Consider the following 27738-nt stretch of genomic DNA (forward strand, 5'->3'; position numbering starts at 1 on the left):
TTCCTCATATCTGATCTAACCCTGCTTTCTGTCAGTTTGAAGCCATTCCCCCTTGTCCTGTCACTCCAGGCCCTTGTCCAAAGTCCCTCTCCAGCTCTCTCAGAGCTCCTTCAGGCACTGGAAGGGGCTCTAAGGTCTCCCTGGAGCCTTCTCTTCTCCATCCAACCTCCTGTATTTCCAAAAGAAGTCCTGGCAGGGAGTCTTCCAGGGCCTGGCTGACAAACACGCTCACCTTGAGAGCTGTGATGAGGTAAACTCTGGAGTGTCTACCCTGTAGATCACACTGCCTTTGGTGCCACTCTCATCCTCTGATGGTCGCTGGGAAGACTCACATCTGCAAATTAGAACTGAAAATACAGGATGAAAATAAAATCCCCATTTGGTGAAGCTTTTCCTAAATGCCAGTATTTAGATTTGAGATACTTAATGGAATTATGGCCTGGTAAGGAATTTCACTACCTCTTTTTTCCTTTGTCCTTGTTTTTAAACCCTTTTCAGAATACAGTCTCTGCAAAATGTGTCCCACTTCTACACCACGACGTCATTATCTCACAGAGTGTAATGCTGATCTTTAAATAAGGACAGAGGCTCCTCCAGGAATAACCAGCACCAGCTGTTCGTGTCCTTTGCCCAAAGGTTTGCTGGACCAGCATTTCCATCTCATTCCAGATGCCTGCCCTGCCCAAATCAGATCAGTTACATCTCCCCAGGCAAACACCTCCGTAAACAGAATTCCATAAATAAATCCACCACAAGATTTAAATATTTACAGCACAAACACGTAAGGAAAACATTGTAATACTTGTTAACAGATAATGAGAACAATGTGGCCACACTCCTGTAACAAAAGCTGGTGTTCCATGCATGCAAGGGCAGCTGTAGTTCTGTCTCCTCCATCGAGCAGCAAAACTCAGTGTTTGGGATCTTCTCCCTCCAGTTCCCAGAGGTCCAACATCCATTGCCCAGCAACACGTAGGCTTTGGGATTTGGGGGGTTGTAGAGGCTTGAAGGATCTATCACGTGGACAGTGTTTCAAGTTAACTGACCCCTTGTATCTCCTGGAAGAGATCAGTGCAATGGAGTCTTACAAAAACCCCACAAAGGTCTAAAAAACGCCACATGAAAACAGTCAGTAGTGCACACTCCTCTCACACAGAGCAGTCCATTTTCTTAAAAGGTGTTTTACAACCTTCAGTCCTTTAAAGTTCCTCATTGAAATTTATGGTAATATCAGCTTTTCTTTGTTATCACAGTATAGATATTGATAATTTTTGGCCGGTGACTTAATTACGACCTCTCTTCTTTCTGGGTCTCTTATTTGCTGCCCCTCCCTAAATATAAATATTTAACTTTTGACACAGATGAAGTTTGGATGAAGGTGCCTGGTGTCCCTTTTTCACTAGGGCAATAAATAAATAGGTAGTGTCTAGTACACAAACATTCACTATTTGCTAATAACTTTCCAGAAAGTTACCCTCTTGAAGAGAGTTTCAGTGTTTTTACACCAAGAACACTGCCTGCTCAGCAGCAATTTTTCACAGTCTTTTGCTCTTCCGTACAATAAAAGCTCATAAGAAACAAAATATATATATAAAAAACAAACAAACAAAAACCAAACCAAAATGAAAAAGACAAAACAAACAAACAAACAAAAGTCTTCACACTTGGTTCAGTGCAGCAAAGGAAGACCTAATAGTTACAGTTTTTAAGTGTAGGAACTTTGATTTCCTGGGTTCTTCAGTGCATTTTTTTTTTTTAGGGCAGTGGGAGGTGTAGAGCAACTCCTAGGTCAGGCAAGGGCTCTTCTTTGCTAGCTGAAGGAGAAACACAGTCTTGGGTCTTGGCTTGTCAAACTCTCCGCGAGGCCCTTGGGCACGGGGTTGTCCCACAGCCTGCAAGGACAGCAAACATGTTACTGCAGCACCAAGCACGGTGAGTGGGGATGTGCCCTGCCAAAAACAGTGGGAGAGGCAGCCCTGGGCTCCCACCAGATCATGTCTGACAGTGAGACAGGAGTGAGGTATGGCCATATCCCAGTGGCACATCAGCAGCCCAGCAGCTGCCTGCCCGCTGAGGGGACATCACTTATCTAGCTGGGAGAGAGATTAAGGCTTTGAAAAGTCCTCAGGCCAGTAAGGTCTCAGAAAGCAGAGGAAGAACTGAGTCACACAGGAGCAACCTGATTTACATGAGCCACCCTTCTTCGTCTACCTCATTTGATGTAGTCTAACCCAAAGGTGCCCATCCTGGGACTCTACCCCGAGGAGTCAAAGGGACAATCTGAGCAGGAACAGAGGGCTTCAATCTCCAGCCAGGATCAGAATCATTCCCCAGGGGCTCTGGGTCAGACAGAGCCAGTTTGAGGCCAGAGACAGCTCAGGCAGGAGCAGACACTTGGGTCCAGGACCTGTTTTACCAGAATGTTACCAGAGGACCTCTCAGAAGAGTGACTTTTCAAGTGAGTGAAGGGTGAGTGGGTCTCTCCTACAAGAGGTTTCTAGGGGAGTTTGATACCCAGGGTTTGGAGATGCAATGACAAAGAGCACAAAAAATCAGGTGCCCAAGTATCTGGGAGATATGGATCCCAGGACAGAGTGGGACAGGGTAGAAATATATCTCAGAAGTGAAACCAGAAGCAATGGGAGAATGAAAACTTACAAGAAAGAATGCAACAACTTCCTGATGGAGACAACTGGGTCCTTATTTTTGACTCATTTAAAGCCAGTAAACTTTTCAGACTCTTTTTTTACAGGGCTTTCTGAGGAAGTGAAGCTGGCCTAGAAAACCCTCAGCTTACTTGGCCTGTGTCTGCGTGCCCTGCAATATCCTATTCCATGCCAGATAACCCAGGGCACCAGGAGCATGGGTCACATCTGCCCTGACTTCCCTGCTGAGCCAAAAACCAACCACAGAACTCTGGGGTACCTGCTCACCTTATGGACTGAATTTCCGGGCACTTGGCAAGTTCCTCCGCCAGCTTTGTGGCCCCACAGGCTCCAATGCGATTTTTCTCCAGGCTGTTTTAAAAACCAAAAGAGAGTTTTAAAATCCAAACCAAGCCAGTAGTGGAAAGCAGCTGAATAACCACTGGCTCCTTTTCCTGTCCCAGAAGAGCTCCACAGCTACGCTTTTGCACAAGCACAGCAACGCCACACAACTCACATCGGCCTTGTCTTTAACGTCATGGCCCTACTTATTCAAGGAGTGTGTGTGCACTGCTCCCTGCAATCTCCTTCTAGCACCAGGACCTGCGAGCAGATCTCTTGCCCTTGGAGCACTCTAACAGATCCCACAGCGAACCTGGTGCCAAAATTGCCAGTAACCACTTCCCCTGCCTCATACACAACCTTCCTGCTTGTACCTGTGAAACAGCCCAGTGTGTGCTTTCCCTTCACAAGACAAACTAATTTCACTTCCTGACCCTATGACCCACAGATTGATATTTTCATATATCTGAGAGATGGAAGATGTGCACCACGTATTCCAAAGAGCCACAAAGGAAGGCTCTCTGAGCACAGTACCCATCTAGACCATCCCAGACACTAAAGAGAAGAAAAAAAGCTTGCAGGAAGCAGCTCACCTGAGGTCATTAGATGACACGAGTCATGTTCTAGAAATACCAGTCTGTCTCTCATATCTCAAAGAGGAGACCTTCACACCTTAGCTTCTGCTTAGATACCCATGCCCCAACCACCTTAAACAAAATCAGTGCTGCTTCAAGAGTATCACCCAGGCAAGGCTGGCCCTTGGTGCATGGAGCAGGCTCAGCAGGAAGCTAAACTGCAGCAGCCTGTCTGTCTGTTATTCCTAATGTATGTCCCCTTTTGGAAGTCCTGTGATTGAAGGCTCAGTGGCAGAAAAACAAGTCTTCAGGGATTGCTCTCAGGGCTGTACTCACTCTAACACCTTCAGCTTTTCCATCTCTGGGAGAGCACTGGCCAGCTCTCGGGCTCCTCCATCTCCAAGGGCATTCCAAGACAGTCTAAGGCAGACAAGAAATCCCAGCCATGAGTCAGTGGATAAACACAAGCAGATGCTACCTACCACTATTACCACTACCGTGATATGACCCCCTCATAGATTGGCCTGTTAACCAGAGCTAATTGCCCTCTTATAATGCCAGGTAAACATTCTCCTGGATTATAAGCTTTATTTTGAGAAGTTTTCTCCATTTGACCACATATCTGCACGTATGATAAGACACCAGGGAGTGTCACCACAGAGCCTGTGGGCTGTGGTTATCTCAGAGTCCTGCAGGCCCAGGGAAAGAGATATGGAAATGACTGCTGAGCACACAGCTTTATCCCAGGGCCACTCCTCCTTGTGCCAGTGGTGTTAAACTACTGCAGCAGCTAAAATGCCTCTCTGACCTGCTCTTACAGCTGCCTGGTGATTCTGAGCTCTTTTCAAAGGATAGCTTGCAGGGCTCTTGAAGGATTAGAGTTTTAACTTTTTGATGTATTAGCAAGTGAGAAAGTTCTTTAGATCCTTTCTTTGCTACTTGATAAGCAGCCTGCTCTGCTCTGGACCTCTGTAAAAAAACAGAGGCAAGAACTGGACCACAGAGAGCTCGATGGGCAATTTGGCAGAGTCTGAACATGAGTGTTTTCCTCCATATTCTGTTCAGCTCCTCACATTCAGCTTCCAGTAAGTCGCTAGCTATGCCAAAAATTTTTAGCAGTGTATTTCATCAATTAGTAAATTACTAGTAAATTTACCACTGAAAAGAACTCAGTGGGAAGTATCAACAAGTATTTAGCAGGGTCAGAAGTGCACTGCAGTTGGAAATAGGAGCTGACATTAACACATGAGTGACCTGTGTGCTGAAGGGTCTCCCCATCCATTCCCACACTCACATTATCTCCTCCATGGAAGGGCACTGTCGGAAGCCTTGAGAAAGTGATTTTGAAGCATCATCAGTGATTCCACAGAATTTCAAGCTGAGAGAAAAGACAGAGGGCACAGTGTGCTGATGTCAGAGCCTGTGGGGAGTAGGGCACCAGCACTGTCTGCTGTGCTCCTGCCCCGGCAGTGCTGCCAACACCAGCCACACTCTCCCCCGGCAGCCCTCGGTGCCCTGGTACTCACTCGATCTTCCGGAGGCGTCCCAAGCATGGCAGCCCCTTGGACAGGGCATGGATACTTTGTTCTCCAAGGTCATTTTCTGATAAACTGTAAGTAATGGAAAAGCTTTGAATGGGAGCAGAAAAAGCGGGTACAGTCAGAGAAAATGTAAATATGTGAACTAGCAAGTCAATAACTAGAACTCAGACTAAGCGAGGACTCTGCAGACAGCAGGGATGAGCCAGATCAGTACACAGCAATTCTAGGGCAAATCACTGCTTGGTAAAATGGAAATGGCAGCCCTGCTGTAACTCACAACCTCAGTCCATTCAGCAGTGAACTGCTTGCAGATCAGTGGCTAAGAAGGACAGACCTGCAGCACATCGTGTGTTGTGTGTGAAACTGGAAATAAAAAGCTATACTGGAGTTAAAGACTGGTGTGACTTGAGAGGAAATAATTATAAGGGAGAGTTGGAAGAAGACATGGCTCTCAAAATTCAGGAGGAGCAGCAACTGCCTCCCAGCCTTCACCAGGCTGTGCTGCTCTCACCTACCAGCACACACAATCCATGGCAGTCCCTCCCCTAAACTAACATCTCTCACACCTATTTACCAACACCCCAATTCAACTTGTAATTGAACAACAAACACATAGCAAAGAATGCTGGCATCAAGGATGCAGCAGGAAGAGTTAATTCCCATCACCTTTACACTTTCAGTTCCATATTTAGAAATTCTACTGCTCCCCAGGTTACTGCACACAGCAGCCCCAAGGCACATGGCTGTACAAAACCCAGTAAACAGCACTGGCAGACAGGGTTTAACATCTGGGGTGATCTAAGCTGTGCAGGGGTGATCTTGCAGTCCAGTGACCTTCAGAGAGTGTCTCCTCTCATCCTATGGAAAGTGTAGGACAGGTGGAGTGATTGCCCTCTGCAGATGCACCTGAGCATGGAAAGAGCCTGTGTGACAGCCTCAGTGAGCTGAAATGATTCCCCACCCACAGAGTGATCCCAGTCCATTCTTAGTGTGGAGAAGAGAAGGCTCTGGGGAAGCCTTAGAGCTCCTTTCAGTACCTAAAGGGGCTACAAGGGAGCTGGAAAGGGGCTTTGCACAAAGGCACAGAGTGACAGGACAATGGGAAATGGCTTCAAACTGACAGAGGGCAGGATCAGATTAGATACAAGGAAGAAATTCTTCCCTGTGAGGTTGGTGAGGCCCTGGGACAGGTTGCCCAGAGAAGCTGTGGCTGCCCCAACCCTGGAAGTGTCCAAGGCCAGTTTGGATGGGGCTTGGAGCAACCTGGGCTAGTGTAAGGTGCCCCTGCCCATGGCAGGGGGTGGAACTAGATGGTCACCCAAGGTCCCTTCCAACCCCAACCACTGATTCCAGGATACGTTTGGCTCCATCCCAAGTGCACCTGCCATGACCCACCTTATCTCTTCCAGCAGCTCACACACCACCAGGGCCCTGGCCAGCTCCAGCCCTCCTGCCTGCCTGATGTTACTGTGCTGCAAGCTAACAAAGGAAACATAAACAATGGAGGATTATTTTGGAACAAAGCTGTAACAAAAGCTCACATTTAACTTGCCAAGAAGAAAACTGCTAATCTTTTGAACCAATGCCCGGTATCAGTAACAACCTGGGATCCTTGTGGATTAATCTTAAAGAAAAACAGGAAGGCAACAGTGGGGGCCAGCAAAGCACAGTCAGGCAGTCACTGCAAACACAAAGGCTTAGGTTCCACCAAAACAAGAGGACAGTCAGAAACTAAGATACTCAAAAACAATTTTAAGGCTTATTTTTCTGTATATCCACTACCTGGTTCATCTCTAAAGCTAATGCTGGAAGAGATTAAGCAAGAATAATTTATGTGACTCTGACAACAGAGCACAGTGGAGGGTTTCTCAATCCTGGCACCCTTAAATTACTGTCTAAACAAGAGACCAGTGCACCAGCACAGCCTATGCCTTTTCCCATTCCTTCTTTCAACGATACCCCGTATTCTCTAGGATATCCAGCCTATCCAGAGGCTGACACTTACTGCAGGATCTTCAGTTTGGTCATGTGAGGCAAAGAGAGGGCAAGTGTTGCTGCTGTCCTGTCTCCAAAACCATTCCTTGACAGTCTGGAAGAAGCAGAAATGAAATGTTACTGGCAGTGAAGTTAAGAGCCTCATTCCTCACCTGTGTGTCACCCACACAGATGTGTGACCCCCCATTCCTCACCCACATATGCATGGGACTATGCTGAAAGGAGTCAATGCCCATGATTCAAAGGGCACTGAGGGTGGGAGGAAGGAACAATGAGGTTTTGTAATCCTGCAGAAGTCAAACAGGGAAGTAAAAGTGACTTGCACTTTCCAGGAGCACACTGATGTCCCTCTCTGACTGAGCTGAGCTGGAATTGAACTGAAAGGTTCAACCTTTTCAAGCACTTTTTCATATGTGCCCTTAGTCCACATACTGTAATCTGAAGGTTACATGGGCAGTTCCAGTGTTTTAAATGTAACTTTTTCTGATTTGCCTATTTTTAAATTTTGTTTATTTAATAGGGCAGCACACATATGTTCTATAAACTGGTCTGGACTGGAATGCCAATACATCTGGCTGTGTAAAGCCTCTATCTGTCTTCTTCCCTCCAGTTTTGCGGCCACACAGATTAATGCTGGTTCCTTGGGCAACACAGGCACTGCACAGCCCCTGTGACATTGTCTATAAAACCACAGATTCATCTCCTCCCCACTAATGTTGACTGTACAGTTCTTGGAAATCTCTGAGAGAAACCAGTGAACAACCAACCCCCAGAGCTCCCACACCCAGAACCACACATTCCTTTCCTGTGTAGCAGAGAGTTTTTACTCTGCTCTCATAAGAATCAGGGGCAAAACTGATCCTGGCCTTACTGGAGCTATATCAGATTTGGTTTCTGTGCCTTGATTTTGGCCCAGCTTCCTGAAGGAACACTGGAAATGACACACTTACAGTAACTCCTCGATGTGCTTGCAGTGGGCAAGAGCTTCCATCAGCTTTTCCCCTCCAGCAGGACTAGGACAGTTCCCTGAAAGGCTAAAATAAGCATGAGATTCTCAGTGACTAAATGAGAACCAGAATGTACCAGCTTCAGATATTTCACTGTTTGCCTGGTGTGATGGGAGACTTGGGGTCACTGCAATAAAGGGCTACACAGGTCACTGGGAAACGGTTTGGGGATTTGTAGTGCTGTTGTCAAGTAATGAGTAACTCCTGGCCCTGCAGGTACTGAGAGGAAGGAGCAGTTTTCCCTCTCCCAGACAGAAATGGGAATTTCCATTTCTTGTTTCAAGTAATTTCCAGGTTTTTAATTTCAAAACGTTACAAGGCATACCCCAGAGACGAGCCTAACAAAGAGCCTGGGTGCTCTAATTTCTGTTCCCCTGGGGAAGGGACAGTTTAAATCCTTGTCTAGAGACTGTGTCCTGGCTTTGGCAAATTCTCAATATCACCTCTACTTCCACCAGTAACTCAAAGCAGTGTGGCAACACAGGGGGCCCCCACACTGGGGCAAGGAAAGGTGCTGCCTGGATATGAGACTTGTACAATTCCCCACACATTTACTTTCCAGGACACAACTAAGCCAGACAGTAGAACATTGTCTAGGAGAAGGTAGCACAGGGATTCCCACCCAAGCTTCTCCACCAACCGTGGCCACGACCAAAACAGCTGGAACAAAACAAAGGGGACTCACTTGATTTTCTTCAGGTTTTGCATTTCCAGCAGGACAGCAGCTAGATTTATCAGGCCTGGATCTCCAATATCGTTGTGGCTTAAACTTTAAAGAAGAGAGGCTGTGTTGTAAAGGAAAGCACAAAGTACCAGACCAAGTAGGAGATCTTATTTAATGTCTCCCATCTGCTGGATGACACCTCGGACCCTGGCAGCAGAATCAAAGAGCTGTTTGTCCTGACTATCTCATGAAAGATAAATAGGTGTTAATGAGGTATTAAAAGATTTGCAAAGAACAATCAAAATTACTGGATCCTGTTGATGAGTGGGAAATTACTTCAACCAGAATAACAAGACCAGCAACAGGTTGCTATTATTTTCCAAACTGCTAGAGTGGAGAATGGACAGTATCTGGCAAGAGGGAGAGGGGGAAAAACAGAGGAAGCCTGGGGTTGGCTCCACATTCAGATCTTTTCAGACGGGGCAAGTGCTGGGTCTGAGGCTCTCCCAGGAGAGAAGGGGGCCTCTAACCCTATTCTGGATCCCAGGGAAGATTTAAATCCAGAGGCTGTTTAATCTATCTTCTATGTGACTGCAGCAAAGTGGGATAAGAACAAATTTTCCTCTTCTGAACATCAAGTTCTGCTTTCCTCTAGTCCAAGGTACCTCATACATAAGCATTTTACAGCCTCCCTGCTTTTGTTTCCACACTGTGTGTAAGCACATCTGGGTCTCTCCATGTGTTGGCACCAGTGGTCACCTAGAAAGGAGAAACTTACTTGATTTCCTCCAAGTAGTGCATATTCCTCAAGGCTTCTGCGAGTCTGGAGCAGCCATCATTCCCAATGCTGTTGTGGTTCAAGCTGGAAACAACATCCAGAGGAAAAAAATGGACCTTCAGCTCCTGTTACTCAGCCTCCCAAGCCGGGCTAGAGGCAAACTGCAGTCACATACTTACATGAGCCTTTTCAGAGATGGCATCTCACAAAGTCCCAGCACAAGTTTAGGAATGGCAGCGCTGCTGAGCTTCATGCAGCCCAGGCTAAAGGATGAAATAACACAGGGACAACTCACTACCCATGGGCAGTTGGTGAAGAGGGGTGCAGAACAAGGGTGGGAGACGTGGGAGTGTATTCCAGTCCCTGGGAATAATCTTCTGTTTTGTTCTCTCATGCACTTCTAATGGATGTGTCTGGATCCTGATAAAATACCAGGAGAATCCCAAACCTCTGGAGCAAGAATCCAGTCCCTTGTGGAGCAAGGTGCCACTGTGACCACAAGATGGCAAAGCTCTCACGACAGTGACACACAGTGCAGTGGCACTTCATCTCAGAAGGATGCCCCACATGCAGGGGCCTGGAAGACCAACCTCTGTGTGAAGGCCTCCAGGTTATCCTCCAGGATTTCTGGGATTACTGCTGGCTCTGGGATTACTGCATGGGAAACACTGCCTTCCAGCTAGGACAAGATCCATGCAGAAACACTACCAAAACATTTGCTGGAATTCCCTGCCACAGACTAGTGATCTCTGTCTCACTCACTATTTATTGTAAGGAAAAAGGAATTGTTTCTTCTTCCCTATCAGAAGTCCTCCACTCATCAGGAAAAGTACCTCTGTCCACAGTACAGGAAAAGAGAAGCTGCTGTTTAACTAAAGCTTCTAGAAGGACCCATCAGACTCTGGACAGACTGGTAATAACACACTCACTTGAGCTCTTCAATGGCCTGGCAATTCTGCAAGCCCATGATCAAATTATCAGTTCCAGTTGTCATAATACTGCTATAGGTCAGCCTGCAAAACAGCAAGGATCAAAGAAGAAGATTGGGTCTCAACACGCTGAAAAAGAGGAGTTTACTCCACTGAGAGGCAAGCTGCCCCCTCCCAAACCCCATCCAACATAGACATCAGGGACCAGTAAGTTTGGAGAGATTTTCACACCTCCCATTGCAGGACTAAGAGGACCAGGCAGTTCAGAGATGCTCACATGATGTACATGTACAGTCTCTGCCTGGAGCACTGCCTGGGCCAAACAATCCCCAGAATTTCACTGGGCAGAGATGCCCTTTACGAGCCCTACAAGCTGTTGAAGAGGGCTGTGAAAAGGCTGCTCAAACCAGAAGAAGCTTTTTTACACAGTAGGGTGGTACAAACTTAACTACAGTGTTAACCAAAGCCAAGGTCTCAGTCTCAAATTGCTTTCACTTCAAAAAAGGGGAAAGGAAAAAGCCTCAGGACATGCACATGGTGTACTTAAAACCACCTTTAGCATTAACTGTTGAGTTTGCAACCTAGACATCTCTCCCAGATCCCGGAGCTCAGGACCATATTCCAGACAAGGAGAGTTCAGAGAGGCTTGGTGTGAGGCACAGGGCTGAGCAAATAATAAATATGTGGAAAAGACCACAGCTGAGAACATACCCAAACCTCTTCAGCTCTGGAAGAGGTAGCAAAATCCTGACTAGCATTTCTGCTTCATCCTCATGGAGTTCCACATGAGACCATCTGCAAGAAGAGAACAACAGGTCCGGGCTGTGCCATCCACTGGTGACCAAAGGTCTGTGCCAAGCCCACAGCTAAAGCACACCAGCGCAGGGACATTGTGAGGAAGTGGCACACTGATGCTTGGCAAGGTCCCAGGGGAGCTCCCAGCCATGGTGAGAAAGTGTAGGTTATCTGGGCACAAGGGAATTTAGATGACTTCAAAGGATACACCAGGAGGCCACCAGGTCTGTGGGTCTTTTCTGTTTTCCATTCAAACACTCCAAGTAGGGGACCCAGAGGGCAGGGACTGGGACCTTGCACTGGCCTCTCCACGCCCTGCTGTGTGCTCTCCTGCACTCACTAGGACAAGTTACTCCCCTCCCAAAAAATCCTTTGCAATGCCTATGCCTGGCCACTCACCTCAGTTCCTGAAGCTGAGCACATTTTTCCCAAACCCTTTGGCAGAAGGAAGCTTGCCTGATTTCTGGCTTGCACTGACTCAATCTGCAGGAGACAAACACACAACATGACTGCCCATGAGGATCAGCAGCACCTGGTGCCCCTCAGGGCCAGGCTTAGGGACAGATCAGGGCTTTCAAGAGCCCACCCAGGGCTGTCCTGCCACGTCCCATTTATGTCACAACCCAGTGTAGAGAAACCCAGCCCGTCCCCACTGCCCAAGGGGACATCTGCCGCCTTCTTCAGCTGCACGAAGGGAAAAAGACACTAATGCTGCTCTCTCTCCACGCTCCTGCAGAAGCCAGCATGTCTTAAGAGTCTTCAAAGTGCTCCTGCCACCTGAGTGCTCCTGGTCCTGCAGGGAAGGTGGATTTTTTTCCCTCATGCAGGTCTAGTATAGGCCTGAAGGAGAGCAGCCCAGAAGACACGTGCACATGAATAGAGTTTCTTCCACATGTGTGGCACAGAGGCATTTTGAGACTGAACCCATGGAGATCAGAGCTTTAGAAGCTCTGAAAATATTTTTCAGCCCACACAGAGCTTCAGAACAAGCAGAAAATAATGGTAAATAGTTGCTTTCTCACCTGCTAACGACTGATTTCACTTTCTCCAGGCAGTGTGGGAACCTGACGTCTAACTGGAAGAGGGTTTTATCTTTACATATCCTGGAAAGGTAGAGATCAGAGAATATCATAAACCTCTGAACTCTTGAGGGAGAGAAAACACTATTTTCCATAAGAAAAATCAGGAGGACTGGATGGGATGGGACTATGCTGATGCATGAATGCCAACCACCCATCTCTGAAGAGGTTTGCAATGTTTAAACTAGTTCCAAAGCCAGCCTAATCTTGGCACCCTTTCTCCCAAAGGAGACCAGGAACACGGCCTCCTTTCCATTTAACCTTTTGAGGTGTGTGACCACAAACATGCTAAGCACATCTACCCACCAGACATTTGGGTTAAACTTGCTTCAAGCTGGCCAGTAGCTCACAAATGCAGTATAGACAGTGAATAAAGAACAGAAGATCAAGATCAAGTGCTGGCTTCAATCCCATTTCCTTAAAAGTATGAGGCTAAAAGAAAATACATGAAAGACCCCAGAACTTGAGGTGCTACTTACGTGATCTCAGTAATGTCTCCACGGGCCTGGAGAGCCAGCTTGAGAAGGTCCATGACTCTTTCTTTGCACACCCATGGCTCTTCTATGCTGTAAAGCAGGGTATAGAACATAAAGCTCTGCTTTATTTACATGCACAGAACCATCTCTGCCTCTGCCAGCTGAGTGCTCCACACTCTCACATACATGGAAGGGTTGCTTTGCTTAGCAGAGCAGTGTCTGCACAGGAAACAGGGTGAAAACTGGGAACAGGCAGAAGCAGCCCAGAGGAGAACACTGACATCAGCTTCCCTCCTGCCTGTGCACCACTGGCAGCAATGAGGGGGAGCCTGGCCCCTGAGCTCTAACATCACACATTTTGGGAGAAGTGGAGAATTCCTTACCCAGGTAAACTGCGGGATACTCTGGCAAGGACACAGTGGGAATGTTGTTCACCAGAATTATCACCCTTCCTTGTAAGGCAGGTAGTGGTTTACAGAGACACAGCACAGATTATGGTCAGAGCTTTACATGATGCTTAGTAGGAATCAAGGATATAAGGCCAAATGCCAATAACTGAGAGTCAGCCATGGTAATTTCTAAGGCCAGTGCTAGCTGTCTTTGGGAAAAACACAGTTCACTTTTGTTTCTCATGAAAGGAGATCTTAGATGACCAGACCAGCCTCAGATCAGCACAGTGGCACAGTACCTGATTTTCAGAGAGCCCTGATCTTTCCTCAGAGAATGCAAAAGTCTTTCTGCAGCTTGGACTGTCACGTTGTTATTTGAGGACCTAGAACCAAAGCTCACTGTAAGGAAGAGCTCACAAATGAGCCCAGCCAAATGGGTCCAAGCAGCCACTAACTCACGTGTACTCCATCAGATCAGTGCAGTTTTCCAGGAGCAAGAACAACTTTTCCAAGTGCTCTGGCTGAAAGTTGCACTCTGCAAGTCTGAAAGGATAAAAAAGGGAACTGGCTTAGTTCACCACAAGCAGTTAGGGCTTTTTGACCCAGAAATCTCAGGCATCACAGCCTTTCCCCCACAGAGAAAGAAGCATGGCACCAACACCTTGAACACCTTTCAGGGCCTCCAAAAAAAGATTGTGGCAACACTTCAGAAGCACCTGATGAGATGTTCTGGTAGAGCATACCTGTATGCTAATGGTGCAGCTTTTTGTGTCACCCTGTCCTGTGACAGGGACTGTAGGCACACCTACAGGTGCCCAGGTGAGGAACAGTCAGAGGGAAAGCAGAGAGAGGAAGGGATGTGGGAATCTCTGTGGCAGGAGAAAGCTCTTCTCATCTCAGAAGGTGCATCAAAGGAAATCCATTAGCTATCAGTGTAAAATATCACCATTCCAGGAGGTAGGGGCAAAAAGAGATGTCATCTGCCCTGTCCCTAGAAAAAGGACACCTCCTTTGCCAAAGAAATCACTGCAAAAAATCTGTAACATTACCTCAAAATCTTTCTTGGTTCATTTCTGCTTGTCAGCTTGAGGATTAAAGTTGCTTTGGGGCACAAACTGCACAGAGAAGAAAAGAGAGTAAGATTTGGAGGGATGATTACTATTTGTCCCAGTGGTCAGAATTTAACAATACAACCCAGCACAGCAGTGACAGAGTTACCTGGCCCAGCTCACCCCTCTCTACAATAAACCAGCCCAGGAAAATGCTTCAATGAGGTCTCACTAAGGCTAAATTGACATAAGGCAGCACTGGTGTTTGGAGAATAAATCCTGACCTGTCCTGCTTTTGTCTGCCTCCTGTCCCTGCACTCTCTGCCAAGCTCTGGGGAGAGGGAAAACAGGAGACTGATCAGCTTTAAAATAGTCCAGCCCAAAGACTCAGCACCCACATTTAACTGCAGGAATGAATGGAAGTGCCCCTGGTTAAAACTGATTCAGGACCAACTGGTGCCATGACCATAAACACTGACAAGGTCAGATGTGCAGAACGGCCCAGCCCTGTGACTGGAATCTGTGAGAAAAGCACTTTATGCCAGTGCAACAGGCCCAGAGCCCATGGGCTATTTTTGCCTGAGAGAAAAGGAGATAAAGATGCAAATCCAAGTAAAGAACACTGGAAGTTTCTTTCCATAGATTCTGAAATTTCAACATACTGAAGTGAATTTTAGAAAGCAAATGCTGACTCCTGCCCTGAAGAGGTTCATTAACAGATACATACATGATAACTGGTACAGCTGTGTGTCTGTGCACAGAAATGGTGTGGCCCTGTGCAAAAACAGTTCTGCTGTTATGTTTTGCCATTAGAAATGGACATAAACAAAAGCTTTGCATGCACTTGTACACAAAGCTAGTTGAAAACCTGTAGAGGAAAACAAGCAAGGAAGCATCAGAAACTAGTGAAGAGAAACACTCACCTGACTTGAACTTCAGTGGTGTTTCCAGAGGTGACAAAGGCATTTACGAGATGCAGAACTCCATCCTGAGAAATCCTGTTATGGCTGAGACTGCAGAGAAGAGAAGGACAGATTTTTTTTAGGTGCCAGGAGTTGAGGCTGTCCCCAGGCCACAGTGGCAAAATTCAAGCTGGCACTGAAGGCAGAGCAGTCTGTGGGGTGCTGAGCCCCTCTGGCTATGCTCGATGCACTGACCCCCTCCAAGACACACCGCTGGTGACTTGGGGGACACAGCAACTATTTGCCTCTTACACTACAGAGGCAGCATTTGCTATCCCACCAGAAAGGGAAGGGGAGAGGCTGGTGTAGGGCACAGCTCAGCTCAGAGAACCTCTGGGTCTTGAGTAACTCAAAGAGGACAACATACATGGAAAAGTGATGAACTGAAAACTCAGGGGACTTGATCAGCTGCTGTCACACCACCCCACTCTGGTCCCTGTTTCCTCCTGCTGACACTAATAAAAGGACCTTTACTTACTTCAGCAGGCTTTGAGTCACCCTGGCCTCAACTCAGACCTTTCCTCCCAAGGCAGGAGAGGGCAAGAAGCATGACAAGCAGCTTTGTGATGGGGTCACACGAACACCTTTCTGCTCAGGACACCTCAGATTCACAGTGTGTTTGCTTACTTGAGGGAACAGGAAATGGGCACTTGATGCAAGTGGTCCAAAAGGCACATCAGGCCTTCATCTCCCAGCTGATTCCTGGAGAGACTGAAAGCAGAAGAACAATGTGGCCAACCAAAACTCAGCCTTTGGAACAGGTTGCCCAGAGAGGTGGGGGATGCCCCATCCCAGGAAATATTCAAGGCCTGGTTGGACAGAGTTCTGAGCAACCTGATTTAGTTGAAGATGTCCCTGCTCATGACAGGGTGTTAGACTAGATGGCCTTTAAAGGTCCCTTCCAACACAAATCATTCCATAATTCTATGTTTCTTTTAAACAGCAGTGCTCGTCTGAGAAGCCTTGAAGGAAAAACTCAAATTTCCTGGGCTTAGATTCCACCTTGGCCAATAATGGTCTGTTTAAAACAAACCACTGGCTTATGAAACTACTTCATGCATAAGCTCAGACGAAGAGCTCTGAACACAAGCTCAGAGCAGAGCCCAGGTAGAGCAACAAATGCCTCAAAACAGCCCCACAGAGTGAAAAATCCCAAGGAGTTGTCCCACCAGCTCAAGTCCTCTTAAAATATATAAATATATATATATAAAGGACCTGTGTTATTTCTAATTGATTTTACTTCTGAACAGTCTGAAGGAGCACACACACCCATGCTGAACCAAGCCAACCCAAGGTTGGCTCAAGGTCATGGTGACACCCCAAGGTTGGCTCAAGGTCATGGTGACACCCCAAGCCCCACTTACTCCACTTCTGCCAGCCACCCGTGCTGCTCCAGGACACTGCAGAGCTCCTCTACCTGCCCTTCCCCGATGGCACAATCTGTCAGCCTGCGTGTGAGACAGCAGGAGAGTCAAAGCATGGCCAGCAACCAAGCTCAGCCTGGGCACTGAGAGCTGCACCAGTCTCTGTGCAACATTCACAATTTTTGCCATCTCCTTGGTGCTGAACTGAAGACATGTTACAATCTTCTTTCCAGGGGCACCTAGGAACCATAACTCCCAGTCTGCAACATGTGTCACACACACATCACACAGGTCTTTATGTGGAGATTATCACCCACAATTTGAGGCACACATTTGGGAAATGCAGTGACTAGCACTGAGTTCAGGTGCTTGTGATGATCATCAGGAGTCCAGTGGCCACTCAAGAAAGGCACAGGCCTCTGCCAACCCCACATGCATCCAAATGGTTTGGGGTCGCACTTAGGCACATGAATTGAGCCCCAAAGCTTCAGTTATTAGCCCAAACTCCTTGGCTACCAGTTCATGAATTCCCAATACAAGAGGAAACTTTCCTCCCTGCACTAGTGCTTCCAACCCAACCACAAGTGAATTACAATAAGTGTTGTACGCAGTACCTGCAGGATGCCTTCTGGCTTTGCATGCTTGCTCCTAAATGCAAAAAGGCCTTTTCACTTGACCTGAAGCAGACACAAAAGACAGTCCTTCAGCAATGCTCTTCGAAGATGACAAGCTCTGTAGTCACTTTAAAGCTGAGCTGCTGGACTCCAAACAGTGTGAGTGTCTTACCGGACATCCACCATTCTGATCCGCTCACAGAGGTTGATGGAGTTGAGGAGTAAAACAGCACAACGTGGGGACAATGTGTTTTGCCTAATACTGAAAAGGAGGAGAAAGAGAAAACAGTTAAATCAGGTCCTAAGAAGAGCTCCAATACACACGGCCAAATTTTCCCATTCTTTACTTCAAGATGCAAAAGGTTGGACCCATCCCATTTAATTCAGGACCAGAGAGCAAGGATCTAAAGGTTTGAGCACTGGCACCAAGCATTCCTTTAAGTAAAGGAGAATCTCCTTCAGTCCCCTTTGACTAAAAAGGGAGTTCACGAAGGGCTTACACTGAAAAACTCCTCTTTGGGGTTACTGGAATAGAGATACCCCAGACTGGAAGCAACCTCCTGACTGGGCAAATCCAGTCTCTCAAGATGCTGCAGCTCCTCCATGCTACATCTTGTAAAAGATGGCCAAGACCCTTCTGGGCTTTTTATCCACATGGTAGAGTGCCCTAGCCCCTGACAGCACTTCTCTGGCCTAAATTCCCAGCCTCAATGGCCAATATGCTGCCAGAAAACACTTTTGGTGTCAAGTGTGGCAGGATGTCAGATCCACTCAGGGACAGAGCTGTGAGATGCTGACCACACAAACGGGTGGTGTGCTGTCACCATGTGTCAACCAACAGTTCCTACACCTGTCATGGATGCTGGAAGTCATGTTCCATGGGACCTGCTAAGTGAGGGTTATGTGGCATGCTGTGCCTGGGGCAGATACCTCTCCTCCTGTCCTTTTTTTCCCCGCTGCTAAATGTCATTAAAGAAAAAAGGTTCTCTGCTTCTTTGCTTCTAGAAACAAGACAGAAATGGGTTTGAAAGCATTTCTGCGTTTTCTTTGCCTAGTTTGTTCATCTAAAATTACTGATTAGTGCTCCTAAGATATGCAACACTTTCCAAACCAGTGTTTCATGGCAGCAGTCAAAGCAGGGACCCCAAACATTACCTCAGCAGTGTCAAATGAGGGAGGGATGGCAGGAAGCTCAGTAATGTCTCAATGCTCTGGTCACTCAATGAATTTCCAGAGAGACTGTAGAAAATGGAATGAAACAAAACGCAAGAGAAACTGGGACAATCTGTAAGAATTTCTAATTTCTATAATATTTATATAGACATGCACACACATGTTGTTACAGGCAAATTCTGACAAAGGACACATCCAGAAACGCCATGAAAGCTGGGCAAGATTTAGTCCTTACAGGCTAATCTCTGTGTTTCCCTATATCCTATAGCCAACTAACATTGCAGTTTCAAGAATCTTACTTTTCCATTACTGTAAATGTATAAAATGATACTACTGATGTTTCATGCACCTAATAGGGGTATCACGTTATTTTTATTTGCTATTACTCAGTTTTTGTTCTGACCAGTAATTTTCTCATTTTCTTGGTGCCCAGCTCCCTCCTGGAGTGACCAGCCCTTCAGGAGTTCTGTTCATGGTTTAGTGGCCCAGGTTCTCCTGCTCTGGCTATCCTGCAAGCCAAGGTCTTGAGAAATAGATGGCAACACTTGTTTCTGGACACAGGATTGAGGCAGACTATGAGAACACATACGTGTTCTGGGGTGTTCACACACTGAAATGGTAGACTTAGGTGAAGCCAAGCTCTCTTTGAAACAGGACAGTAGAAAGTCTGGTTTTATCTAAGCACCTGTGACAAGTTCTACGGGGATTCCTGAGAGGCTGTGGTGAGAGGGAAGCTGATTTACACCAACTGCCACCCTGAACATTGACTCTGTATCTGCAGGTTGGGGAGACAGACAGACAGACAGACAGACAGACAGACAGGCTGCCAAGTGCACAACACTTACTCGATTTCTGTCAGCTGGGGACATTGAACCAGTATCTGGCACAGCCTGGTCATGTCCTCTGGACCCAATCTGCAGTCCCTGAGACTGAAAGAAGGAGACAAAGCACTCAAGAGCTGAACATTTCCCATGACCATGGTATGGCAACACTCCCTCCATATCCCAGAGCCTCACATCCTAGGACAAGGCCCATAGCAACCCTCTCTCTTTCACCACGTATATTTTGCTACCCACAATATAGGACTGAGAAGTCAAAAATCTGCAAGAACCAGATTATTTTATCTACTCTGAGCTAATTCAAAAGAGCCAGTCCACCAAAATACCACATCACTTTGGGTGTTGCCTCCCTAGAGCCACATCACTGGTACTTAAATTGTCCCAGGAGACTGGATAGCATCTTTCCCTGCTCAGCACTGTCTCATCCCAGAGAAAGGCTGGAAATGGTGTCTCCAATGTCCTTCTCCAAGGAGGAAATCACAGAAACCTCTTTGGGTGACAAATTGGCAGGTCTCCATGGGTTGGAAGTAGTAGCCAGACAGATCTGTATCTCATTATTTATGGGTAGAAGCTTCCTCTGCAGGAAAGCAAGACAATGCCCTCAAACCTAGCCAAGCCAAAGATGCACTATTTATTTGCCTCTCTGAGGAGACACAGCTGGAGGGGTGGGTCTGTTCCACCCACTAAAGATACACTAAAGATACCTGCACTAAAGATACAGATCCCTACAGCCATCTCTCCCTCCTGAGTGACAAAAGGAAGCCATACCAAAAACATCGTCCTTTCACTTCGTGCTTGGGATGTGCCAGGAAGCCACTTCTCCATCTGCTGGCACTGCTGGGGAAAGAAGTTTAGCCCATGAGTTGTGCTCATGTTATTGCCTATGTGGGGCTGACTCCCCAGGAACAGGGTGAGGTGGTGGCAGTGGCCTCACACTCTGATCTGCCTCTTCTCACCACGTGCCAGAACTAGGTTTACTCATGCCCAGAAGAAAAAGAGCCTTATTATCCCTCCTCCAGACTCCAGAGAGTTCTGCACCCACTCTGCTGGGTGGCATTTGCTCTGTCCTTGCCTAGCAGGGAAATGATTGCAGCCTGGATCAGCAGTTGGACACTGCTGGCCTCAAGCTGCTGTCAATCCATGAGCCATGAAACAGCTCATCCTGCTTCCCCCACCCTGACTGGAGTGTGGAGCCAAGTGACCTTTTAATTGGCATGCCTCAGGGACTCACACAGCACCATCTATTTAAGATTTCATAAGGAGGGGTTTGAAAGCCTTAGATGAGTGGGTATGATTTTACCTGACTCTTTCCCAAAAGGTTAGATGAACCACCTGCATGTGTCCTAAGCTGCAACCAGAAAAGAACACCATCAGCGTGGAGTTTGGTGACACATGCTCCTGTATCACTCCTCAGAAAACAACAGCTTGAGGTTTTGAATTGAAAAAAAATAGGAAAAGTACTCCTGGTCATACCTGAGGCTCATTGTTTTAATGTGTTCCAACGTAGATAAGGACTGAGCTAAGAAAAACACAGAGTTCAGGGAGATCTGGTTGTCATTAAACCTACACGAAGAAGAGATGAAATCAGCTGCTGCAAGCAAAATACTGGCAATTTATACCACATCATACAATGATATTGATCCTTGTCCAGCTCTCTCAGACTGCTTCTTTGCCACCTTCTGCCTGTGTTTCCAACTACAGTTCTGCAAACACAACTCACTCCAGTATTTTTTTAAATTCGTCCCTCACTTTTAGAGCTCAGAGAATCACAGAATAACTGAGGTTGGAATGGACCTCTAGAGCTGATCTAGTCAAGCTCTCCTGCTCAGAGGAGGGTTAGACTAGAGCAGGCTGCTCAGGATGTTGTACAGCTGGGTTTCTGACACCTCCAAAGGTGGAGAATCCACTGTCCCTCAGGACAACCTGTTCTAGTGAGACTGTTAGGAACTGGAAGGCTTGAGGGCAGTTCAATTAATCCAACAAGAGCAATAAATATTTCTTTCAATAAAGCAGAATGGTGCTGTAAAATGGTGCACTCCTAAAGCCACAGTGCTGTATAGTGCATTTGCAGTGGGTGAAATACTCAGGTAAACCTGTGCCACCACTGCAGATGAATTCTGACTCCACCACTGGAGCTGGAGCTCCCTATCTCCAGCTCCCCAGCATTTCTCTTCCAAAGCTGTTCCCCTCGGGAGAGGAAGGATTGCTCCCCCTCCCCATAAGGAACCAGCAGAGGAAAAGTGCAGTGGTCTGCAAAAGACCTCAGGCTGTTTTAGAAACCAGGTGCTACACCTCACACAAAACCACCTGTCCCCTTCACGGAGGGCTGAGCAGAGAGACTCTCAGGCACTGATCTCAGCCAAGCTTCAGGTGGAGTCAATCTGTTCTGGACCAGAGGTGGGGACAGACCAGGCAGCACCGTGGACCCCAACACAGAATATTGCTGTAGCTGATCCCAAAGAGCCCTTTCCAAACGTGGGCCATGCTTCCACAACCAATACTTCCACAAAACCCAGTCCATGAATAAGGAGAAACAGGAGCTACTCACTTGAGAGAACTTAACATTTTCATGTTCGGGAGGCACTGAAAGAGCTGCAACAGTCCCTCATCTCCCAGACAATTATTTGACAGGCTAGGATTTAAAAAAAAGGCATTTCATTTTCATAGGAAAAAAAAAACCAATAGGCACCATCAGCTCTTAGTAACAAGAGCTCTGAAAGCAGGATACAGGCACTTTAATGTCTCTACCACACTCTCTATACAACACTGCAGAACAGACAAGTGGCATTTTCTCAGTATCCCAAAAAACTGCCAGTAAAGACCATCAGAGTTAAGAAGGACTCACTCCAGCTCAGAGATGTGGCCACATTCCTTCAGGGCTGCACACAGATTCTCCAGGTCACTGCCTTTAAAGCTGCTGTCTGTCAGCCTAGGGGAAAAGAGAAATCAGTCGAGCAGTTTTGCAGGATTGCAAACAAAATTGTAAACTTTGCTCCTTCAGAAAAATAGAGAATAAACAAGGTAATAATGAAAATAAAAAAATCTCCTTGAAATATCTCACTGTTCACCGGCTCCTGCAGAGCCTCTGGGTGAGCAGCCACCCCCTGCCCGGCGCTGCAGGTCCCTGTGCCCTCTGTTAGGCACAGGGTGGGCACCAGGACAGGGCCCCTCCAGCCAATCCCCCCAGCCCAGGGCACAACCTGCAGCTCACATGGCAGCTGCACCCCGAGCCACTGGCACTGGAGGGATTCCTCAACATTTTCCAGCTCTCTCGTGATTCACCATCCAGAGATGCAGTTTACATCAGCTGTAGGATCCAGAGACAGGACATGCATGAAATACGATGAAAATTTGCCAGGGTACCTTATTTTATGGGGGGTGGTAGGTGTCTGGTTTTCCTCCTGGTATTTTTGGTCATCAGCAGAGAACAGAGTCTCTCCCCTAAGGGAGCAGAAAACCAGGGAAAGGTAAAACACTTATGCTTTAGGATTTGGCACACCCCTGGGGCTACCCTGGCTCTAGCCCACACCCATGTCTTGCCAATAGCAAGCTCCCCTTTTCTAACCAAATATTTGAGCAATCAGGCAGTGGGGGAGAAGGGGAGAGATATATTTCTATCTAAGCTAGAATTTGATGGAAAATTCAGGTTTTACCTAAACATGTTTTGTGAAGAGTCCACATCTGTGCAAAAATCTGACTATTCACAACTAAATGGAGCTGACTAAACTAATTAACTAAACTGTAACACTACAACTAAAACCTACAACATAACTAACTCTGACTATTCATAACTAAATGGAACATGCAAATCCTAAAATATCACCATTTTTGCACACACTCTACCTTAGAGGAAGGGAAGAAAACTCTCTGTCTTCTGTAAACCTCAGCACTGCAGTCTTATGATGAAGGCTGTGAAAAAGAAGAGTCAATCAATGTCACACTTTGGTTATTTACAGAACTTTTTGTTTTAAGACTGTTTGGTTTTGTTCTGCAAAACTCTTTGGTGACACCAATCACTTAAAATGCTCCAAAAGCAAGCAAAAAATTATCTCCATCAGCTTTAAATCCTAATCGGGTCAAACTATGCAATATCAGATAGTCCAGCTCCTCTGAATCATTAGAGGAAGAGCAGACAACATTGTTATACTTTAGCTCCAGTGGGTTTTCAAGCAAAAGTAATAGAGAGAACTTCCAGTTCTGCTCCAGGAGGTGTCACCAGTTCCCACACTCCACAGAGATCCTGTCTCCAAAACTTCCCAAGGCAGAGAGCAGGGAATTGTCCAAAACTGCCCCCACACAGTAAGGGACACACATTTCAGTACCCTCTCAAATTCTGGTCAGTGGCTCCAATAAAATCAGTTTACAGCAATGTATCCATCAGTCCCAGTGTTAGTAACCACCTTGGGACATGTTCTTCACCTGCCCCACTTCAGAGGTGACTCAACAAAAACCTCAGAACAGAAATGTCAGACTTGCATATTGGGATTAACTCCAGGAATGGTTCAAGACCTACATACCTGACCTGTACCTCCATCACCTTTTGGCAGGTTTTTAGTGACTTCAACAGGTTGCAAATGCCAGTGACAGAGAGGTGGTTTTGACTGAGACTAAGAAAGAAAAAAAAAAGGCAATTAGCTGGTCCCTGAAGTCACAGAGTTCCAAGTGGAAGCAGCCATCAGTGTGCTGTGTGATTGAACCCATCTCACTTCAGAAGTGGTGTGGTGGAAAACACAGGACCACTGCTCCTTAGGATGGGGTTTTAATGAAAGAGCACTTCAGCACTTTGGATGCATTTGGACCAGTTTTCATGTGTGACACTGAGCAAGTGACCACCTTCAGCCTGGATTATCTCATGGGCTGAGTCTCACCCTTCCTCAAGAGCTGCTGCTGTAGCACTGGTCTGGGTGAGCCTTTTGCCTCCTCCATCCATGCTTAGCATCCCTGTACAGTCCTTGCCAGGCTCAAGGAAAGAGGGCAAGTTGGTTTTGTACAAGGCAACACTTACTCCAGCTGCTTTGAAATTGATATCCAAGGGAGACTTTCCAGCAGGCAACAGCAGCCTTCATCTCCAAGCTTGTTACCTGATAAACTGAAGCATTTTCCAGTTAGTGGGGACTGTTTTGAACAGTATAAGCAACGAAGCCCTCAAACTCTGCTTGCTTTCCCTTTCCTACAATTGCTTTTTTGCCTGGACTGTTGTTCTGTCCCAGCTCAAACTTCCCTGGTTATCTCTGCATGAATCAACTCCAGACGAGAAGTTTTATCCCTAGGAAAACATTATTCATGTTTTAGCCCCCAAACCATCTTACTTTAGAAAACCTATGTAGGAATACAAAAGAGGAGCCAAATGTGACTAGACAAAGAGTGCTGGGACCTTTCCTGGGGTCTGACTGCCCTCTGATATTACTCTACCTGTAACATCCCTGGTCTAGTGGAAGGTGTCCTTGTCCATGGCGAGGGGGTAGAACCAGGTGATCTTTAAGGCCCTTTCCAACCCAAACCAGTCTGATTCTATGATCCCCTGCTCCCCACCACCCACCTACAGCCCCTCAACAGGAAGGAGAGGTGGCACTTACTCCACTTCAGAGAGGCAAGGGCAGCTCCGGAGAATGGCAACGATGCCCGTGGCATGTTGGGGAGACAGGCTGCGATCCTGCAGGCTGTGAACAGGGAGGGTTGGTGAGCAGTGAGGGCATGGGGGGCCCAGGCATCTCTGGTGTGTGTCTCTCCAAACGAGAGCACATAGAAGCAGGACCAGCAGAGGGAGCTTTTACTCTCTGCTCTGCCACACAATCCCTGGTATGTATTACTCGGTTTCCCTATGGCCAGCGCTGCAAAAGGAGTGCCCAGGGATGCACTTCCAGAGGGCTGTGCAAGTGCAACACCTTGTGTGAGTGCTGCCTGGCACTGCCAACCCAGAGAAGGGGATGGCTCTAATTGTTCCTGTTGTGCAGGGGGGGTGAGGGAAGGAGAAGGAGGTAAGGGAGGGCCATTTCCCAGCTTTGAGATCTCAGATAATGTGCTTGAGTTCTACTTTCAGCAAACGACTACTCTTCTGGAGCCCAGGCAAGAAAGAAAACTGTGGCTCATGCTTTTGGCAGTCAGTAGAACATATGGCAAGAGGGGCATTATCAAAGGAACTCTGCCTCTCTAGGGCTGCAGAGCCCAACACATAAGAAATAAACTCACTGGCTGGGCCAGACAGGGATTTCTATTGATATTTTCATTTACTGATTCAGTAATTCAAACATTTTCAGTAGAGGAAATATCCTCTGTCCTTAAGGACCAACACAGCTGCTATTCTTGCCCTTCTGTAGTACCTGTCATCTGCAAATCACATGCACCAGCAGGACTTTCAATGCCTTCTCTTACCATAACTTCACTTGTCTAGTTGGAATTACATGCTCCTTATTCTCTTCCGACCTCAAATCCAAAGATCTGCAAACAAGCAAAATATTTGGCCTTTAATACACCTTCATGAAATACCTGATGACTTGGGTGCTGGTCAATATTTTCTGGCAGAAACAACAAGGTTTTTGTTCTGTCCAACCACTCCATGCAAGGTTAAGTGGCTTCCAAAATCCAGAAGAGTTTAATTGGGAGATGCAGCACAGGGGTGTCCACATGTCCACATACACATTTCATTGTATATTTGATTCAACTGGATATCTGAGCCCCAGTTCAAAGGTGCTATTAAGATGCAGGATGTTTTGCCTCCATGTGGGACTGGGCCACCCCAAGAAGGGATGAACATATGACCTGCACCAGGTGGCCCACAAGAGCACAAGAACTGTTCAGGCATCTGAACAGGAGCAATTTCTGGCTGATTCAGGACCAGGATGAGTCAGTTGGCACATGAATGCAAAACACTGAGGTCCCTTGGGGTCTGCATAACACGGGGCAAGGTGAGTCCCCTGTCAGGGAGCAAGAGATTATTTCACAGTTTCTTAATTAAGGTCAAATCCACCGTTCCCTCAAAAGTATGCATAAGAAAGGAGAGCACAAGAGCCAGACAAAGAAGGAGCAAGGTATCCTCCTTCATCTTCCTCATGTTCATCTGTTTTTCAGTGGTTTTGCAACAGAAACATGGCACTTCAAGCTTGCACAGGCACTAGGGCTCTGCCTTTGTGGAACTGGCTGGTGGGTGTGTGCAAAACCCAGCTATTTTGGTCACATTTCACCTCGCTCAGGAGGACCCAGCTCTGCCAGATGCAAGGGCAGAGGCGACCAGTTCTGCTGCTGGGGTGGTTTATGGTGACACCAAGCTGATGGTTGGGCTCAGCATAACCCCGAATACAGCGCAACCCCAAGGGCAGCTTCTCACCTTGGAACTTTCCTGGATGGGCCAGAAAAATAAATAATTACAGTGTCCCTCCTGAAAAAGAGATCCAAGCCAACGTTAGGGCACGGGTGGAAGGATGCAATTTATTTAGCAGAGGTGCTCAGTAAGGACCAAATCTGTTGCCTGGATGCTAAAGAGGGCCTTGACATCTGCCACGACAGCACGTTGCCACGGGTGAGCAGCTGAGCAACCGTGTGGCTAAGGGGGCACCAGGACACCCCACACGTGGAACTGGGGCTGCAGTGCAGATGAGAGGGTGACACAGCTAAAAATATTGGGCCAGGATTCTTTTTTTTTTGCAAGACCAGAAATTTTTTTGGAAAGGGGTTCGGTAGAAACTCCATTCCAGCAAGAGATGTAAGAAAAAGCTGTGTGTAACTTGAGTTACACCAGGGATTACTTTGGCCTGTTAAACTTAGAACATAAGACAGCCATAAAAGCCAGGATTTGAAAAAAATCTACCCTTCCTCTGTCATCCTGGACATATGAAAACACCAAACCCTGTAATTTAAAGGAACACAGAGTTAGAGTTATTTAAATCCACACATTTTTAATAAACTTATCTGGTTTATAGCCCATTTATGCTACTTGGTAAAGAATTTCCTAGCTGGTATATTGCAGAGCTTAAAAGCAAGTTTAAATCCTGTTATATAAGAAAAAATATCACATCCCACAAATGAATTTAGAGACCAAGGATAAAATGACCTATTAAAAAAAAAAAAAAACACAAAGAGGAAGTACATGATAAGGGGAATTCACGTTTTGCTTCCAAAAGAAAAGAAAAAGGAGTCAGATTAATTTATGTTCACTTTGATTAGCTGGCAATTAGGCTTTAAAACAGTGTCCATTTAAAAAGTCAGCAACTAAAGAGACAGCCTATTTGCTTTTGTAACAGCTCTCATGTGTTGGTACCTGACACACAGTTCAGTGGCATTTTGACAGGTGACGACTTCCTCTGCCAGAGCGAGAACAGCATTCAAGGAAAGGTGGTTGTTGCTGAGACTGTGAACACGAGGAAAAACATCACCTCAGCTGCTGGATCCCACAGCACACTCCTTTGTTACACAAATGCCCTCTGCTCTGCACCCTGAACGACCTGAAGCACAGGTTCTTTACTTCAAAACACCTGAATTTTGCAACAGAAGCTTTATCAGATCATAGTCCTTTCTCTGCAAGCTAT

General features: G+C 46.7%; 1 protein-coding gene across 1 annotated transcript in view; it reads right to left on the minus strand.

Annotated features, from left to right (window-relative positions):
* Positions 1 to 569: 569 nt before the first annotated feature.
* Positions 570 to 27738, minus strand: part of NLRC5 (NLR family CARD domain containing 5) — a 34454-nt gene continuing 7285 nt past the window's right edge. The window contains exons 9-47 of the mRNA XM_017824187.1: positions 27471 to 27560; positions 26541 to 26591; positions 25589 to 25654; positions 24793 to 24876; positions 24222 to 24305; positions 23734 to 23823; positions 23060 to 23125; positions 22580 to 22657; positions 22062 to 22145; positions 21765 to 21848; positions 20690 to 20779; positions 20517 to 20564; positions 19985 to 20053; positions 19223 to 19306; positions 18360 to 18443; positions 17377 to 17466; positions 17205 to 17267; positions 16591 to 16674; positions 15854 to 15937; positions 15188 to 15277; positions 14265 to 14330; positions 13675 to 13758; positions 13515 to 13598; positions 12830 to 12916; positions 12294 to 12374; positions 11671 to 11754; positions 11188 to 11271; positions 10477 to 10560; positions 9727 to 9810; positions 9548 to 9631; positions 8791 to 8874; positions 8049 to 8132; positions 7109 to 7192; positions 6499 to 6582; positions 5089 to 5172; positions 4857 to 4940; positions 3899 to 3982; positions 2934 to 3017; positions 570 to 1892 (exon numbers count right to left, since the gene is read on the minus strand). Of these exons, the coding sequence (XP_017679676.1) occupies positions 1811 to 1892; positions 2934 to 3017; positions 3899 to 3982; positions 4857 to 4940; positions 5089 to 5172; positions 6499 to 6582; positions 7109 to 7192; positions 8049 to 8132; positions 8791 to 8874; positions 9548 to 9631; positions 9727 to 9810; positions 10477 to 10560; positions 11188 to 11271; positions 11671 to 11754; positions 12294 to 12374; positions 12830 to 12916; positions 13515 to 13598; positions 13675 to 13758; positions 14265 to 14330; positions 15188 to 15277; positions 15854 to 15937; positions 16591 to 16674; positions 17205 to 17267; positions 17377 to 17466; positions 18360 to 18443; positions 19223 to 19306; positions 19985 to 20053; positions 20517 to 20564; positions 20690 to 20779; positions 21765 to 21848; positions 22062 to 22145; positions 22580 to 22657; positions 23060 to 23125; positions 23734 to 23823; positions 24222 to 24305; positions 24793 to 24876; positions 25589 to 25654; positions 26541 to 26591; positions 27471 to 27560 (3139 nt within the window). The 3' untranslated portion in view covers positions 570 to 1810. The remainder of the gene's footprint in view (positions 1893 to 2933; positions 3018 to 3898; positions 3983 to 4856; positions 4941 to 5088; positions 5173 to 6498; positions 6583 to 7108; positions 7193 to 8048; positions 8133 to 8790; positions 8875 to 9547; positions 9632 to 9726; positions 9811 to 10476; positions 10561 to 11187; positions 11272 to 11670; positions 11755 to 12293; positions 12375 to 12829; positions 12917 to 13514; positions 13599 to 13674; positions 13759 to 14264; positions 14331 to 15187; positions 15278 to 15853; positions 15938 to 16590; positions 16675 to 17204; positions 17268 to 17376; positions 17467 to 18359; positions 18444 to 19222; positions 19307 to 19984; positions 20054 to 20516; positions 20565 to 20689; positions 20780 to 21764; positions 21849 to 22061; positions 22146 to 22579; positions 22658 to 23059; positions 23126 to 23733; positions 23824 to 24221; positions 24306 to 24792; positions 24877 to 25588; positions 25655 to 26540; positions 26592 to 27470; positions 27561 to 27738) is intronic.

The sequence above is a fragment of the Lepidothrix coronata genome, unplaced genomic scaffold (genome assembly GCF_001604755.1).
Source record: "Lepidothrix coronata isolate B3197 unplaced genomic scaffold, Lepidothrix_coronata-1.0 Scaffold110, whole genome shotgun sequence".
NCBI classification, from domain to species: domain Eukaryota; kingdom Metazoa; phylum Chordata; class Aves; order Passeriformes; family Pipridae; genus Lepidothrix; species Lepidothrix coronata.